The sequence below is a fragment of the Azolla caroliniana genome, unplaced genomic scaffold (genome assembly GCF_043228905.1).
Source record: "Azolla caroliniana isolate FFs.n. ecotype wild unplaced genomic scaffold, voAzoCaro1.0.p SCAF_14, whole genome shotgun sequence".
NCBI lineage: Eukaryota > Viridiplantae > Streptophyta > Polypodiopsida > Salviniales > Salviniaceae > Azolla > Azolla caroliniana.
Genome location: NW_028230449.1, coordinates 19,937,721 through 19,954,627, shown reverse-complemented (window position 1 = coordinate 19,954,627; position 16,907 = coordinate 19,937,721). Strand labels below are relative to the sequence as shown.

At 38.7% G+C, this 16,907-nt stretch overlaps 2 protein-coding genes across 2 annotated transcripts; both read left to right on the top strand.

Moving 5' to 3' along the window:
• The first annotated feature begins 1,925 nt into the window (after positions 1-1,925).
• LOC147855809 (Sphingomyelin synthetase family protein) lies at positions 1,926-6,058 on the top strand. The gene is made up of 4 exons (XM_087330695.1): positions 1,926-2,445; positions 4,792-5,186; positions 5,327-5,523; positions 5,633-6,058. Exons 1-4 carry the CDS (start codon positions 1,961-1,963, stop codon positions 6,023-6,025), a joined length of 1,470 nt encoding a protein of 489 aa, XP_087186821.1. The 5' UTR covers positions 1,926-1,960; the 3' UTR covers positions 6,026-6,058.
• A 2,209-nt stretch (positions 6,059-8,267) lies between these two features.
• LOC147855808 (transcription factor IIIB 60 kDa subunit-like) lies at positions 8,268-16,321 on the top strand. Its single transcript, XM_087330130.1, has 18 exons — positions 8,268-8,443; positions 8,734-8,815; positions 8,931-9,036; positions 10,492-10,577; positions 10,677-10,753; positions 10,840-10,896; positions 10,987-11,099; positions 11,890-11,987; positions 12,064-12,150; positions 12,226-12,306; positions 12,400-12,567; positions 12,666-13,016; positions 13,932-14,123; positions 14,210-14,290; positions 14,367-14,495; positions 14,610-14,696; positions 14,802-14,855; positions 15,807-16,321. The coding sequence occupies exons 1-18, from the start codon at positions 8,379-8,381 to the stop codon at positions 16,083-16,085; spliced, it is 2,193 nt and encodes a 730-aa protein (XP_087186256.1). The 5' UTR covers positions 8,268-8,378; the 3' UTR covers positions 16,086-16,321.
• The last annotated feature ends 586 nt before the right edge of the window (positions 16,322-16,907 follow it).

Sequence of the window (16,907 nt, the reverse complement as noted above, 5' to 3'; positions counted from 1 at the left end):
AACTCTACATACTTTGGAACTCCATTCATGAGGTATTCTTCTCTCAACCAATATGAAGACAATATTATTCTACGCCATGGGTTGGCACGTTTTAGACTTTAAAGTACAGACATCTCGTCTACAATCTTGAGGGAGTTGAACGATTTGTCCAATTTGCTAATAATTGTCTTTCTACCAAGGTGAAGTCAAATATGGTCTAGCACAAACTAAACCTCTCTTGGCCTCTTATTGGAAAGACTTTAGCTTATGTTGAGTGAACAATGTACTAGCCCTCTATCCACATATTTGCAATAACAAGAAACTCATACGATGGTTGCTAACCTCGACATGAACATTAGATTCCAATGCCGTTGGGAAACACATAGTTATATCTTCAAAGTACTTCTTTCAACTCATTTGAGTCTTCACATAAGTCAATGTCTTTCAATCTAGTATAATGAAGTCATAACATCACCCACCTACTAATGGGATTTTGTAGAAGGAACTAGAATTATAATTTTTTTTGTCCATGAGGAGGCCAAATTTGACCCATGGGATCAAAATAGACATCAATCTTGTATGTGTCTCCTTCCTACGAAAGGGAATTGCTAGTTTGTGGAAAATCTTTATGATATTTTTTGAGCCATAATTTCATACTCACTAAACAAAGCCATAATACCTTAGCTCACTAAACAAAGCCATAATTTCATGAATCACATCATATGCTTAGTACATGTGAATTAGGTGAGATTCATCCCCCATTAACTCTTCCATTACATATAATCACACTTCTTGTATTTTAAGCCATGCACAAGTGAGTTCAATATAAGTGCCAGGGATGTGTATCATTTAAGGCTTCAACAACAGTCAAGCTTCAATGACATTTGTCATTATGCATACGCTTGTCCGTTAGAGTACTACGGGAGAAATGGGATCAATTCAAGTGTAAATAGAGCTTCTTTTTTTAAAAAGAAGAAGAAAATATATCCTGTCATTAGTATAAACATTTTACAAGATTTTAAACCTTTATGTGATCAACCATTTCGGCGGTTGAAAATGCCAATGAGTGTTGTAATTGGCTGTCACGAATGGAGTAGTTGACCAGATAATAAGAAACTCATGCCATTGAGCGATTTTAGCCTTCGAATCTCCAACTATACCATCCCAATTGACCCTTCAAAGTATGAACTATGTGTAACCAAATTTTTGAAACCACTTCAACTGCTGGTGTTTTAAGTTGATGGAAAACAAGAGAGCACCGAGCCTTCCAGATGTAATATACAATGGTTTGACTCAATATCTCCCATACTGGTTGGACTTCCTTCCGCACTCTTGAAAATTGTAATGACAACAGTGGTAATGTATGAACACTTCTATATCTAGTGTAAAGAGAGTTTAGCGTGGGTGTGGAAGATTTCTCGATATCATGATGCTCCAGAGGGGCTAGGAATTTCACAAATATTTGAGATATCTCTTTGCCCATCCCCTGCCATGCCATCCCAACCCAACCCATCCCATCCCATCCCATCCCATTCCATGCAATGCCATCCTATCCCATGCCATGCCATTCCATTCCATCATATCCCATGCCATGGCATGCTATGCCATCCTATGCCATTCCATTCCATCATATCCCATGCCATGCCATCCTATCCCATCCCATCCCATCTCATGCCATGCCTTTTTACACACACACCCCTTTTCACACTTCATACAATACAAATGAAATGCGTGTGCCTCCTTACTTACTTTCTTTCTTTCTTTCTTTTACTTCCTCCCCTCTCGAGTCTCCCTTCCCAATCACTTCTATTTTAACCGCTAACAGAAACACCCAGCCACCCATACACACACACATACATACATATACATACGTACATATATAGATACATACATGTATGTACATATATAGATACATACATACCTCCTTCTCATACAAAAAGAGAGGAACAGAGCAATTTGTTGTTAAACGAAGGAAACGGCCATGGCCAGGCCCGGCCTGCTACAGCAGCTCTTGAAGCCGTTCATGCGGAGGAGGGCCGCCAAGAGAAGAAGCGGAGATGGTGAAGACGATGAGCAGGATCATTTGCTCTCTTCTTCTTCTTCTTCTTCTTCTTCCTCCTCCTCCTCTTTCTCTCAGGATCAGCAGCCACAACAGCAGGAGGTGAAGCAGAAGAAGCAGCAGAATGAGCGGTCACGTGCGATGCTTGGGGCCGTGGCCGTCTTGTATGTGGCTGTCGATTACCTCCGCGTCACTGCCCCAGGCCTCCATTCCGGCCTTCAGCCGCTCCTGTGGGCAGTACTGGCGGTGGTGGCAGCTTCCCGGGCACCCTTCTACCCCCATTGGTCTCACGAGATCCGGGCTGCCCCCGCATTCCTCGCATCCCTTGCCTTCATGCTCCTGGCCTTCTGCATTGAAGCCATTGCAGTGCAATTCGTCACTTCTGTTCTCGGCCTCTCCTGGCACCAGTAAGTCTTCTATGTCATGTCCCCTGCTCCTCTTTGTCATTTTCGATCAACATGATGAAGCAAATCTCCTATTTTTCTGGGAGGTATGTGTGCATATATATATATATATATATATATATATATATATATAAAAGAAAGTATCATGTCAGAAATGCCATCTTTTGTAACCAATTCTATTAGTGATAAAAGATGGGTCGGGAACAAGAGTTTCTATGTTTTCTGTTTATTTTCCTTTAGAACGGAGAGAATTTTTAAAATGGACTTATATATATATATATATTCTGTCTATACTCCCCATTTTTGTGATTGTCATGCCTGTCATCTGCCTCAGGGTTGAATGGATACAACAACAATATATTTATTGATGTCTGTATCAAGTAGAAGGGGTCGCCACATCAGAAGGATGCTTGTTTTATGGGTGGTTTACAGATGGAAGTATCTGATTATAATTTTTCTTCTATTAGATCCATTTTGAGATATGGATAATTGCAAGTAATCTCTGTTCCAGTACTGGTCACCATAGATCTGTGAATACAAAGAGAAGTTATAATTTGGTCTTCCATATGCACACATTTCCCATTTTTATGACAGCTGCAATACCAAAAACTGTTTACAAGAAAGCTAAAGTTTGCTTTATTGGCACATATTAGTGAGGAGCAAGTAATCCTCTATTTCAATCCATATAATCATAGCCACAGTGAGAAATTCTAATTGAATTGTGATCACTGGCAAAGCAGACGGGATTCACCACCAAACCACTAGACATTTATAACATGTCGCAACTCTAGAAATTGAATTGCCCTAGGACGTGTTCAATATGGCACACGGTACGATCACAGGATAACTAAATACTTAGCACACCAAATTGTGTACCTTTATAGCAGCCTTGGCTACTTGTTGGACTTCCATCTATATAACTAACCACTATACTGCTGCTTACCCTAAACCCTAATCTTGTAAACCTGCTTATTCACCTAATCTAAGTGCAGGCGTCACAACATCCTTGTGTTTTCTGCTTCACCTCACTTGTTCACTCATCCCGGCCTGGACCTTCTTCCTCCTTTTTGGTCAACCTCCTCTGTTCAACCTTTATTTATTTTTATTAATGCATACATTCTTGTTTGACGTCTTACCTCAACTATCTCTGAATGAAATGAACCAACTTGAGCGTGAAAAGTCTTGCAGTAAGACTGCCATGACCTTGTTCACATAATAAATAAGTTACCAGGTAAACCACACTCCCAACTTCCTGCTTGGTGCATGCTAAAGGAAACTTTGAAAGATTGCGCAAGAACTCAAAGCCATACTTGGTGCTTTTCAATGAAAAACAAACGAATGGAGGAAATTGTCATTCCGTCATGAAATTTGCACATAATAATGCTAAACATTTAGCTTTGGGTAAGTCTTACTCCTTTTGTCCTCATGCACAATCTCAATCATGCCCATTGTTTGTGTATTGGCTTGCCTAAGCAGAAAGTGTAAAAAAATCAAGGAAGTTTTCCAAGACTTATGTTGCAACTTGAACTTGGCGACTTGCTCTTTCTTAAAGTCCCAGACTTATTTTCAAGTGATGTTGGTTTGTAGTTAGTCAAAAGGGAGCATTGTCACATTCATAAAATCAATATAAAATATGGAATCTTGGTCACTTATGACATTCATAAAATCAATATAAAATATGGAATCTTGGTCACTTGTACAATGAATAAACGTTATCCGCAAAGGACCTTTGTTGACTATGAGCAATGCCATTCACTTCATCTTGACCATGCAGAGGTCATAGCAAATCCAAGGCGGAAATGTGGGTGCTGTAGCAAATGCACTTCACCAGTGAGTGCTTATGAAAATAGGTTGATATGGTGGTGTTGGTAAAATCACAGCACGGATACCCCTCATCAATCTCCTCATATCTTTTACAGCAGACAATATTTTTTCTTGGAATACAGCTCTCACTAACATATGGATGAAATGTTTTTCCAGATAATGATGCACAGATACATGTATTTTCCTGTTGTGATATTTTGTTGAAAGGTTCAACATTGTGGGTTAAATTGGCCTGAAGTAGTATTCATTCCTTCTCATTTTGAGCGAGACTGTTCATCTTCTTCTGTTTTGTTGGATTGCATTGTTAACATTATTGCAAGTTTTCCTTAGCTTTATATTCTGTTATATGTAATGTGATAATACATTATTGAATTGACATAGCATTGTGTCACTAGTCTTAAAGATCTGCTACCTGCCTTCGTTCAGATTTACTAATGCATTTTTACTTGTTGAAGCACTTTGGCTCTATGTTTTGTTTTACAAGTGTGTAGTGTTATATCTCTGATGACTCTGCTTGCAATGCAGGGAAACTGCTCCCCTACCAGATACAGGTCAATGGTTCCTGCTTGCTTTGAATGAGAGGCTTCCATCTATGATTGTGGAGATCTTGCGAGCACACCTATTTGTCCTGCAGCATTATATGATGCTATTTCTCATGCTTGCGTTTTCTGTCCTCTTTGATTTTGTCAAAGCCCCTGGATTAGGCCTAGCTGCCAGGTATATGTTTAGCATGGGTGTAGGGCGGCTTTTGAGGGTTATGACATTTGTGGCCACCATACTTCCTTCAGCCCGGCCATGGTGTGCGCAGGGAAGGTTCAATATTCCGAGGCATCCACATCCATGGGCTCAGAAGTTCTACACACCATATGCAACAGATGCCCAACGAATTCGAGATCTTCTTACACAAGACATGGCTTACGGCAAGTATTTTTTTTATTGTCTCTCTTCTTAATTATTTGTTTATGCTGGGCATTGTGCCATGCATATAGGAAGATTATCATCATCTTTGCTCAAATGCATCTAAGAGAAATTTCTTTTTGTGTCACTTTTATTGATGCAGCGGCTGTAGGAGAATATCCAGCTGAATATATACCAAACTGGGGAAGTATGCAGTTCCTAGTGAATTTATTGAGGCCACAGGAATCCAGTGGGGAAGAATCTTGGTTTACTACACTCAAGCGAGCTGGTGGTGGCTGTAATGACCTTATTTTCAGTGGGCATGTTCTTGTGTCTTCATTGACAGCAATGGCATGGACGGTATATAGAGTTGTGACTTTTATTGCATGCATGTAAATACTACTAGTAGAAAACAAGGAATTACAAAACGAACTCACTAAAATATGTTTTTATCTGTTTTGGTATTCAGGAGGCTTATCCAGGTTGGACATCCGTCTTTCTCTGGTTGTCTGTGTTGCACACTGCACAGCGGGAAATAAGAGAGCGCCATCATTATAGTGTCGATGTTGTTTCTGGCATTTACATGGGTATATTACTTTGGAGGTCTACTAGCTTTATTTGGACATCGAAAGATAAGGCTCAAGAAGCCAAACTACATACTCTTGCTAAACTTGAGAGTAGAATAATGCAAGCGGCAAAAGATGGAGATATGAATGTTGTAAGGGAACTTTTAAAACAGGTCGAGGATAATGGCAAAGAGAAGCAGCCATCTCGATTTGTTATTAATATTGCGGCTTCTATTGTTATCACGTGTTCTTTAGGCATTGCAGTTCTTGCCTTCTTTTTGACAACCAATGGATGAATTGAATGATTGAGAAAAAGCAGTTCATAGTTACATATGTTTCATGACTATCATTATGCATCGCAAGGTTCATCCCATGTATAATTTTGGGGGCTTTCTGTAAGTTTATTAGTTTTATTTACGCATGTTAGTCGTCTCCTCGTGGTTTTTGAAAAGTCTCTTCAATGCTAAAAATGCTCTTTATGTATTCAACCATCATTAAGCTTTCCGCCTGTCCTTTTCATATAGAAACCTAGGTTAGTATGGACATCTTGTGGAACAAGATTGTTTTGTTGGCTAGGAGTTCCTTTGTTTTGCAAGACTCTTCATTTCAAAATGGGTCATAATCTTACTTGTAGTTGAGCATTTAATAACATCAATCACCAACATAGGCAACCACAGCATATATGCATTGAAGTAAAACAATTTGCAACTACTTGTGACATATCCAAGGGTCAATTTTGAATCTTATCACCTAATTCATTCATAACCTCACCTTGTGTACATACATTGTTTTGTTATCATGCACGGTAGTAGTTTGCTTCCCAAAACATGGCTTTTCGAATGAATCCTAAATATCTAGTAAAGAATGGTGTCATAACATTACTTTGAGGAAATATTCTCCTTTGTAAGTGAATTTTGAATATAATTTATAATAGCACTTTACAAGCTGGTTTGACAAGTTTCATAGTCTAACGTTTTCACAATCTTGTCTAGCTTTATGAAATACTCTATGAGGTTTCATGTGGGTTGTGAAGACATACCATCTAGCATGATTCAATATTAAAATCTGAATCTTGGTTATCTGAAATATGATATGGCCTTAGGAATAATCTAGTGGTTCAAAGATCCTATGTATTCCATGCTACCCTTAAATATTATGGCCATTTATGTTAGTGATATTCTTGTTGCATGTCACTATGGGATTGGGGTGAGGTCATAACATGTTAGTCATGGGTGGAGACTATAACTAAAGGTGGAATTGGATGGAAATGAAGTTAATATGTTGCTCACAAAATTTTAGTAGCACCACAAAAATTTTGGGGATGCGATTTAGGTTTGCATTTTGCTTGCCAACATTCATAAGGTTTAGGAACTTTTGGAAATTGGTTGTCAAGGTTCACCTTGCCAAGATTGGTTAAGTGCACTTCTGAAATATTTCAACACAAGTTCAAATTACTCCTTATGCAAAAAGGCTAACAAAATCACCTTTTCAAAATATACCTTTTTCTATCTTCGTGCACAAAAGTTTTCGTAGGATGTTAAGTTATTTTAAACATTATTATTGGTAATGATTAATGTATTGAAATAATATTCAATGACATCTCTAACCTTTCCCACTATGGATGGGCTTAGATGAAAAACCATACATACATAAAACATGCAAGGAGTATAGCTCCTTTACTAAATGATTAGCTTTATTATGGGCAAATCACAACCATGAGATTCTCTTCCCTCCATTTTGCAACAATACCTTTCAAACCAATTATCCCAATCTAAATAACATATCTTCTATGCCAAGGAATGTGAATGAATAACAATAAATTTCCTCTTATGAAAAAGTGCATTCTATAGGTTACCAAGCCATTCTAAGTAGGAAAAAGCATTACAAGATTTAGTTGCAATATTGGGAAAAATATAAGATAATAATGGTTGTGACGCGGGCTGTGTTTATAAATTTCGAAGGGAAAAAGTCAACGATTGCAACACTAAAACAGAATCCACGAGTTAGTGCATGGTGAAAAAATAGGTGGAAGTTATGCATCAGACAGACAAAGAGAATAGAGAGCATGGGGGGTGAGACCAAGAATCATCCAAAATGGCGAGGTAGTTCATCGAGTGAGTGGGTCGAAACCCCACCTATGTTGTAGCATAGGTCATGGTGAACACCAAGCATGTATATGACAGAGAAAATACGAGGAAACCATGGCTAAGTGATATAAAGGAAAGATCAAGATTAGGAGACCCATGGTGAAGCTTGGCCATGCTCTCTCAATCTTTCCTCTACATATACATATACATACGCATACACAAAGACACATACACAAAGACACATACACATACACATACACATACACATACACATACACATACACATACACATACACATACACATACACATACACATACACATACACATACACATACATATACTGTTATAGACATACACATACACATACATATACTGTTATAGACATACATATACATATACGGTGCCTTCTCTTCTCAGAATTTTATTGATATGTATTATGCATAGTAGAGACTTCGAAGGCGGAGGTGGATTTGAACCCGGGGCGCAGGGGAAAGGAAAGGACACAGCGACAGAGGCCGAGGCCGAGGCTGAGGCTGAGCCTGAGCAGAGACAGCCCCAGAGATGGTGTGGTGCAGTTACTGCGCCAAGGACCAGCATGCGGAAGCTGACGACGTCAATGGCTTCACGTGAGCCATCCTTCTCTGTGATAAATCCTGCTAATTGTGTGTGTATGTGTATGTGTGTGTGTGTGTGAGAGAGAGAGAGAGAGGGGGGGGCGGGGGGGTGGGGGGAGCCATGAAGTCACCAGTCTTCTGCTTGCTGAGATAAATCCTGTTAGATGAGAGAGACGGAGGGCATTTCGTTATTTCTGTGTTAGATCCTATGAGATGAGAGAGAGAGAGAGAGAGAGAGAGAGAGAGAGAGAGAGAGAGAGAGAGAGAATTGTTGTCCTTCGGCTATGACGGGAGGCTTCCAGGTGTTGCACGGGCTGTGGGCGAGTGCTGGATGACAATGTTTATTCTTCAGATCCCACTTTTGTGAAGAGCTCGGATGGTCAGGTGAGGATTCTCAACTCATGAAGATGAGAGGGCACGGCAGCTAATTTCTATACACCCCTTCCTCTGTTTTCATTTATCTCTCTTTTGAGTTGGTTTGGTTTATGTTCTTCTACAGAGTCAACTTCAAGGTAACTTCGTGCGCGATCGGCAGTATAGAGACAATTCTGGAACTGAAGGACGTGCATATGCAACTGATTCACATGAGAAAACATTGGAGAAAGGTAACACTATTCTCTTTGTATGTGTTGGGAACCTAGCTTCATTTTGAGGGAACATTGTAATCCTTCTGGATGCGATCTCCTTGAAGAACCCTTGAAGACGGTTTTATGTGTGTGTCCTCCTGTACTATTTTGTCAGCTCAATGTAGGATTAAATTGAAATGTATTCCCCCCTCCAATGTTTCCTCTAAAGCAGAAGAACCCCTCTATGGACACCTCAGTTTTTGTTCACTAAATAATGACCGGAAACTCTATAATCTGGCATGATGGTGGCTCGTAAAGTTTTGCCACATTTTTTATGATGGATAGGGACAGTTGATTGGAGCATTACTCATTGGAGCCAATGATAGCTGTGCATCATCCTTACATCAATTCTCGAGAGGACAACTAATTTTGGGCCTCATGATATTCTTGTATTAGTCATTCCTACAGTGTGATAGATCTGGTGGCGATGCCAATTCTTAGGATTTTGCTCTAATTTTGACAATATATAGGGATTGTTGATTAGAGCATTAGTAATTTGAGAGTATGATCATTGTGAGGGTCGTCCCTCAGTCCAGCCTCAACAGATGGCAAGTCTTAGGATTTTGATCTAATTTTAATAATTAATAGGTAACATTGCTTGATCTTTGAACTGTGAAGAGTCATTCCTAATTCAAGCCTCGAGAGCATAACTATGCTAGGGTGTCATTGTATTCTCGTATTTGTCATTTCTGTAGTGTGATAGATCCAGTGGTGATGGTACTTTTTAGGTTTTTTTTTCAAATTTGACTATGGATAGAGATCCTTGATTGGAGCATTAGGCATTTGTGTGGACGATCATTGGGAGGATCATCCCAAGGTCCAGCCTTGATGGACGGCAAAACTTAAGGTCTTGTTCTAATATTACTGATGGATAGGGATCATAGCTTGAGCATTAGTCTTTTGAGCAGATGATGATTGTGAGGAGACATCTCTAGGTGAAGCCTTGAGAGCAGGGATATTGAGGTGGCATGGTTTTCTTGTATTAGTTATTTCTATATGTGATAGATTCAATGATTGGTGCTCCAAACAGCTATGCATAATGTTAGAAATGTAATTGGGAAGGCAGATTATACAGGTATAAATACGTTGGATGCTTTAGAATTATGGCATGATCTGCAGGATATTTTGGGGAATTGCTTGAAGATTGTAACATACATTGAATGATTTTGGTGGTTTACCTGAAACCCTTGAAGGTTGGAGAAGAAATTGAATAGGGTCACTGGTTTTTAGGAGGGGATGGATATTGTTTTGTAGCTTCTTACTTGCCCTTGAGGTGCAGACTGCAAAGAAGAATAAATAATATGTTTATGTGCTTTATCACGAGATTCTATTTTTATTCATGTGTTTTTATAGATTTTAAGCACTTATTATCTGTTAATGGCCGTTTTGTAAGATAATTAAGCTTTTTGGATCATTCTCGTAACCCCTTTACAGGACGGAATGAGATAAGTGACATTGCAGATTTTCTTTGTATAAGTAGCAGAGAGGATGTAGTAAATGCTGCCCATCGCTTATATGTTGTAAGTTCGTTTAATGGATAATGAGTTCTGAGCTTTATGCCATCATTTTTCAACTCTGGGTATTCATGTTATTCTGTTTATGTTCAATTGTGGTAATAGATTGCAGTAGAACGCAACTTTACCAGAGGCCGTAGAACAAATCAGGTTGCAGCTGCATGCTTGTATATCATTTGCAGGTGCAGTCTGTTGCTCGTGTCACTGTTGTACCTGTTGTTTTTTATGGTGATTTCTCTCTATTCTGATGTGTGTTTGTTCCTCACAGGCAAGAACAAAAGCCATTCCTACTGATTGACTTCTCAGACTTTCTGCAAACTAGTGTGTACGTAAAGTATTGTAGTGATTCTGAATTGAAGAACATTGAAAGACCTGAACTGTATTTTACTATTACAGTTTTTGAATTTCTTGGCAGGTATGTGCTGGGCGGTGTTTTCCTTCAGCTTTGCCAGCTTTTAAGCCTAGAACAGCACCCTATCATGCAAAAACCAGTTGATCCAAGTCTATTTATTCATCGTTTTACTGATCGTAAATTATTCTTGCTCTCTTCTTGATGTAATGGACATATAACTTATGTATTAAAGGGGTAATTAATTAACAAAAGATTAAGACGGGGAGAGTGAGACAATGCAAATGAAAACTAGAAAGCATGGTTCTGTAGTAGACGTATTCCAGCAAATCTTACAGTGAGCAGCCAGACTCTAGGAAAAAAGGGGTGACCTCACCAATGAGCATTTAATGCTCCAACAGCTACTTGTTTAATGCACTTGGTCGTTGAGATCCACTTGCATTTGGTAGGATTCCCTTAAATCGAGGCACTTTAAGGGGGTTTACATAAAAGGGATACTTAAGGCATATCCCGTCACAAGCATGGTTGCGTAAGGCCAACACACGTGTTCCAGTTACTGTAGTGAAGATGGCATTGATGTATGTGGTCTACCCTTATAATGAGTCCTTTATTTAAAATGTAATCCACAGTGATAATTTCCCAGGTAAATCTTGCCAGCTGATGGCAATGGGGGGAAGTCAAGAGGAAGTTTATCGATGCTCATTGCTGGCAGTGTAGAATTTTAGTGGCTGTATATATTGAGGTTTCATGTATTTGTGTACATTTGTCTGTATTGACAGCATGTAATTGATCTGGTTGTTTTCTCTCATCCCTCTTGTCTTCCTGATACAAACGGATTGTATAAAGGTAAAAATAGGATGTACAATATGCAGTGTAATTGTTATTGTGATTACCTTTTGTTAGGAAACTGATGGTCTGAAGGAGTGTAGCTGTTGTGATTATCATTTTACGTGTGGTTCCTCTTTACAGGGCTGGTCAGGAAAACATCTGGTCAGGAAAAGAAGTTTCATCCAATTGCTAACATGGCTCTCAGGCTGGTAGCAAGCATGAAGCGGGATTGGATGCAGGTCTTATTCTGTGCATGTAGCATAGAAGTTCTTTATAGAATGAATTGCTTAATGTGTTAATTTGGCAAAACTACAGACTGGCAGAAGACCAAGTGGAATTTGTGGTGCGGCATTGTTTATATCAGCACACATTCATGGATTTGAGTGCACAAAAACAGATGTGGTAATATGTTAGTGGTTAGCGTACCACTTTGAGAAATTCCTTTTGAAGGTTCGTAATATTCTTCTTTCTTGGCAGGTCAGTGTTGTTCATATATGTGAAGGAACTCTAACCAAGCGTTTGATTGAGTTTGAGAAAACTGAGTCTGGAAGCTTAACTGTGGGTAACATATCTATGGGCAAATGCTTTCATGTGCATGCATATTATATATTCATAGTATCTGATCCTGGCTATTCAAAAAGCACTTTTCAGGCTGAGGAATTCGAAGCACGGGCAAAAGAGTATGAATTGCTTTCTCAAGTAATTGAGCCGCCTAAAATAACGTGTAAAGTTGATGCTAAGCAAGAGGTTCTATGTGAGCACAAGGTTTCAGGAGCAGTCCACTTTGCAGTTGGTCTATGTAAAAGCTGTTATGAGGAGGTAAATGTAATTCTTTAATGTCATTTTTTGAAAGCTGAAACTCTTCAATAATTCCGATTGCATAGGTAGGCATATTACTGAATGCTGAATCTGTGCAGTTTGTGAGGGTTTCAGGCGGCCTTGAAGGAGGTTCGGCCCCCCCTGCATTCCAAGCCGCAGAGAAGACAAGAATGGAGGCTGAGCAGAAACTACAAGAGGAACAGGCAAGTGCTGCTAACTATGGAAAGGATAAAATTAAAATATCAGAAGAGAAAGAGAAGCGAGGGAGGGGCCGTCCTAAAAGACAGGGAGTAAACCTGGAAGTATCAAAGGATGATTTGCTGAGAGTCGAGAGAGATAAAGGAAAGAGAAGCCCTATCGATGGTGATGTACATACTGCAGACAATGTAAATCCTACTGAAAGTGATGTGACAAAACTGCAAAACACTTCTGCTTCATTAAATAAAAAGGTATGTGGCTTAACCCACGATACAAGTAAATGGTGGAAAGGACATTATTCTGTACAATTCATTCAATTCCTTCTCTTTTATGTTGGCCTATAACATTTTCTCTTATGAGATTGAGAGTAGTGTTTCTAACTCTTGTATATTTGCAACTTGTTCATCTTTATGACCAAAGTTCAAATGGTGTAAACACATTGCAAATATTTTCATGAAACAATTCAATTTTTCCTTGAATGTTTGGAATTCAGTCTCATTTATGTACGTTTCACAACTCTACAGATAAATTGAGACTTACATATGCTCTCGTTTTGTGAGAGGTGGTCTCCTAGATTATTAACAATGAGTATGGGGAAGTAGAGGAAACCATTTAAATCTGATCTTTATATGTCGCATGCAGCAAAGCACATTTTCCTCAGTTTAGTGCATCATTGGGTTCTGAAACATGGTTTCACGACAGATTGCAAACTGTTTCACAATGAGCAGACCTGCCCATCTAGTTAGTTAGTAGGTTCAGAATCTATTTATTGAGCTCTCTACCAATCCCTGGCCATTTTTCCCAGTTGCACCTACTAAAAACTAGTTTAGATTTATTTTAACTTTTATTGTTAAGTTATTATTAAGAAATGTTTGCAGACGGCACATGCCAACTGATTGATTGCACACTCATTTAAGCATCTTCCATCCTTTCTCTGTAAACAACATAAGTTTTTTCTAGGGCATTTAATTCATTATGTTTTGGCTAGAGTTTTGAATGGAATAAATGTGATTTACCAGAATTCTAATGTTTGATCATTAGCAACCATCACAAGTATGTAAACAAAAGATCAGCTTTACATACTTCAGCAACTATTTTCCAGAATAAAAGACTTAATGTTATATATTGTCACTTTTATCTGGTCATTGAGTATTGTTTCTTTCTAGGAATGCTCATTCAGCAGAGCTGAATATGGATCTGATGGAGAAAACACATGTGATACTGCTGAAATGTCTAAAGTTGATGATTGTGTTCATAAGGACCTTGATTCTTGTGAACTGAAACCTGCAACAATGCTTGATTCACCCGAAGAGCTTGTTGGGGATGAGAACACATTCTCTGACATTGATGATGATGAGGTAACTAATTTGAGTGGCGTATTTTCTTGAAAGCAAGTCTTCTTGAATTCTCTTTATGTTTTATAAACACAAACATTTTGATAAAGGTGGATGCTTATCTTCATAATCAAGAAGAGATTCGGTTAAAGACAATCATCTGGACAGAAATGAATAAAGAGTATCTGGAGGTAGTGGGCTCAAATGTTTTTTGTACCAATTTTCCTATCATTAAAAAACAGCATCCTTATATTTTGATAATACCAGGCGCAACAAGCCAAAGAAGAGGCTTTCGCTGCCAGTCAAGCGGCACAAGCTGCTATTCTTGCTGCTGCTGGTGCCGACTCTGTTGAGCTTGCTGCTGCTGCTGCTGCTGCAGTTGCTGAGTTGAAAAAGGTTCTTGTTTTGAATCACAGCACTCTTATTTGCAATATAATATAGACATTTCATGTATTACCGCCTCTGCTTGTCTAGAAGTTTTATAAAATTCCTAATATGCATGCACACCAGGATAGAAAACGAAAACGAGAGGAAGCAAAAAGTAAAGGACCTGCTGAAACTGCTACTGAGGCCACCAAACAAATGCTCCAAACCAAGGTAAATTTGTAAGATTTCCATCCTCTTCTTTTTGCCAGACGATTTCATATACCCCAGCCCTATCTGAGGACAATTATGTCTTTCTTGATGCCTTTTATATTGCAGAAGCTTAGCTCAAAAGTTAACTACAGTGCATTGGAAAATTTATTTGATGGAAAGGTATGAATATTATATATATTTTTAGTCATGATGGCTTGGATATGTCGTTGAATCGTTTCTATATGTTCATTAGATGCCAATTCTGTAAACATCTGTATTTGTTTCTTTTATTTTATTTTTGGAGGGATTTTTTTTGTGCATTTAATTTTCTTTGTCATGATTATAAGGCATTAATAGGGAATTGAACACCTAGTAAACTCTGCTTGTCCATTTATGGAAAAAATACAGATTACTAGATCTCGCCTATACAATCTCAATGGTGATCACGTAAGCCGTCAGATCTGTATATCTTGTCTGTCTCAAAGCTGAAGGGATTTTAACACCACTCTCCTTTCATCCATGAAATCTAGGTACTTCTTTCTTTGGAAAATAGTTAGTCAGACTAAGCATCCATGATCAAATCAGTTTTTTCTTCTCTTGAGACATGATTCCTGTCTACGGGGTGAAGCTCATATTGGCATGTATTTGCTAGAACACCCTGACTCTTACCCTTACGTTAATATATGGAAATAGGGTCGAGCTCTTGCTGACAGATTATACAGAATGGACTGTTCAGGTAGTTTGTCACCACACCATGAACCAGATTAGAGCATGGGATCTTTAGCTAATTCCCCTCCCTTTGTGTTTAACATGCTGGCGCCACTATCAGTCCAAGCTTTTCAAACCAACAGGCCACCAGAGATCTCAACATTCTAGTTGGAGGCCCATTTAAGAAGCTGATTATTTGTCCACAAGCCAGTTGTTTACTAGTCTCATCGTGGAGGGAGATATGCCTGTTCTTTAACACAGATATATGTAATCCACGAGAGATTGAAATACTTTATGGGGTCAGGCTGAGCCCATGTACAGAATCAAACTAGGTTCTCTCAATTTCAAGGTTTTTGATACCATGGTGCAACCAGAGAGAGAGAGAGAGAGGTTCACACATTGATTAATTTATTATTAAAACAGAACACGAGCAAAAATGATGAGAAGGCAGAGGATGCAAACATGGTTAAAGAGAAACGTGTGAGTTGGGCTGACAGCAATGTAATTAATAGTGAGGTGGCTGGCATGAAGGAGGAAGTAAGTGTGAAAGAAGGGGAACTTGACAATGGTGAAGTGGAGGATGAAGATGAAGATGAAGATGAAGATGTGGGGAATGAAAGAGAAGAAAATGAAGCTCCAAACTTTGAGCTGCCATATGCTGCTGATGAATACGATGATGACGATGGTTATGATGAGTATTAGCTGTATCTCTAGTCTCTTTAGGGGACAGTGAATGACATTATTACACAATTAGATGATGCGGCATTAGTATGTAGTATAATTGAGGATAAAGTTTTCATACTTGTACTATTTAAGAACACAAATAACTATTCTTCCATTGCCATAAACGGAGGACCAAAGGGTCTCTTCATTGTAAATGAATGACATATAGTTGTATAGTAACTGGTTTATTACTTTCATTTGGATATTGTAGCAAATATGATTCCCTGTTCGCTATTGAATGTCTATGTATATGTACTTTAAAAGTGTAGGGGAATCGCGAAATCAAACAATGCAGTTACCACCAATGTTTATGAGTGTGTGTGGTCTACTATCAAACGTCTGTATATACCTCAAAGGTTTAGGGGAATCTCGAAATCAAACCATATAGTTACTGGCAATATCTGTGAGTGCTTTTCTCAAGTGTGAAGATACGCAACAATCAAAGGTAAAAGGACTTGGTTATGAGCTACCTTTTTTGGTTTAGGGGAATCACGAAATCAAACCATATAGTTACTGGTTTCAAGTGTGAAGATACGTGACAATCAAAGGTAAAAGGACTTGGTTATGAGCTACCTTTCTCGGTTTAGGGGAATCATGAAATCAAACCATACAGTTACTGGCAATGTCTACAAGTGCTTTTCTCAAGTGCGAAGAGACAAGACAATCAAAGGTTAAAGGACTTGGTTACAAGCTACTTTATTTCTCACACAACCCTAAATAGGCACCTATTTGTTCTCTTAGGTTGCTCTCCAATGAAAAACATTTGCGACTAAATTGTATCAATGGCGCTTTTTCCAAATA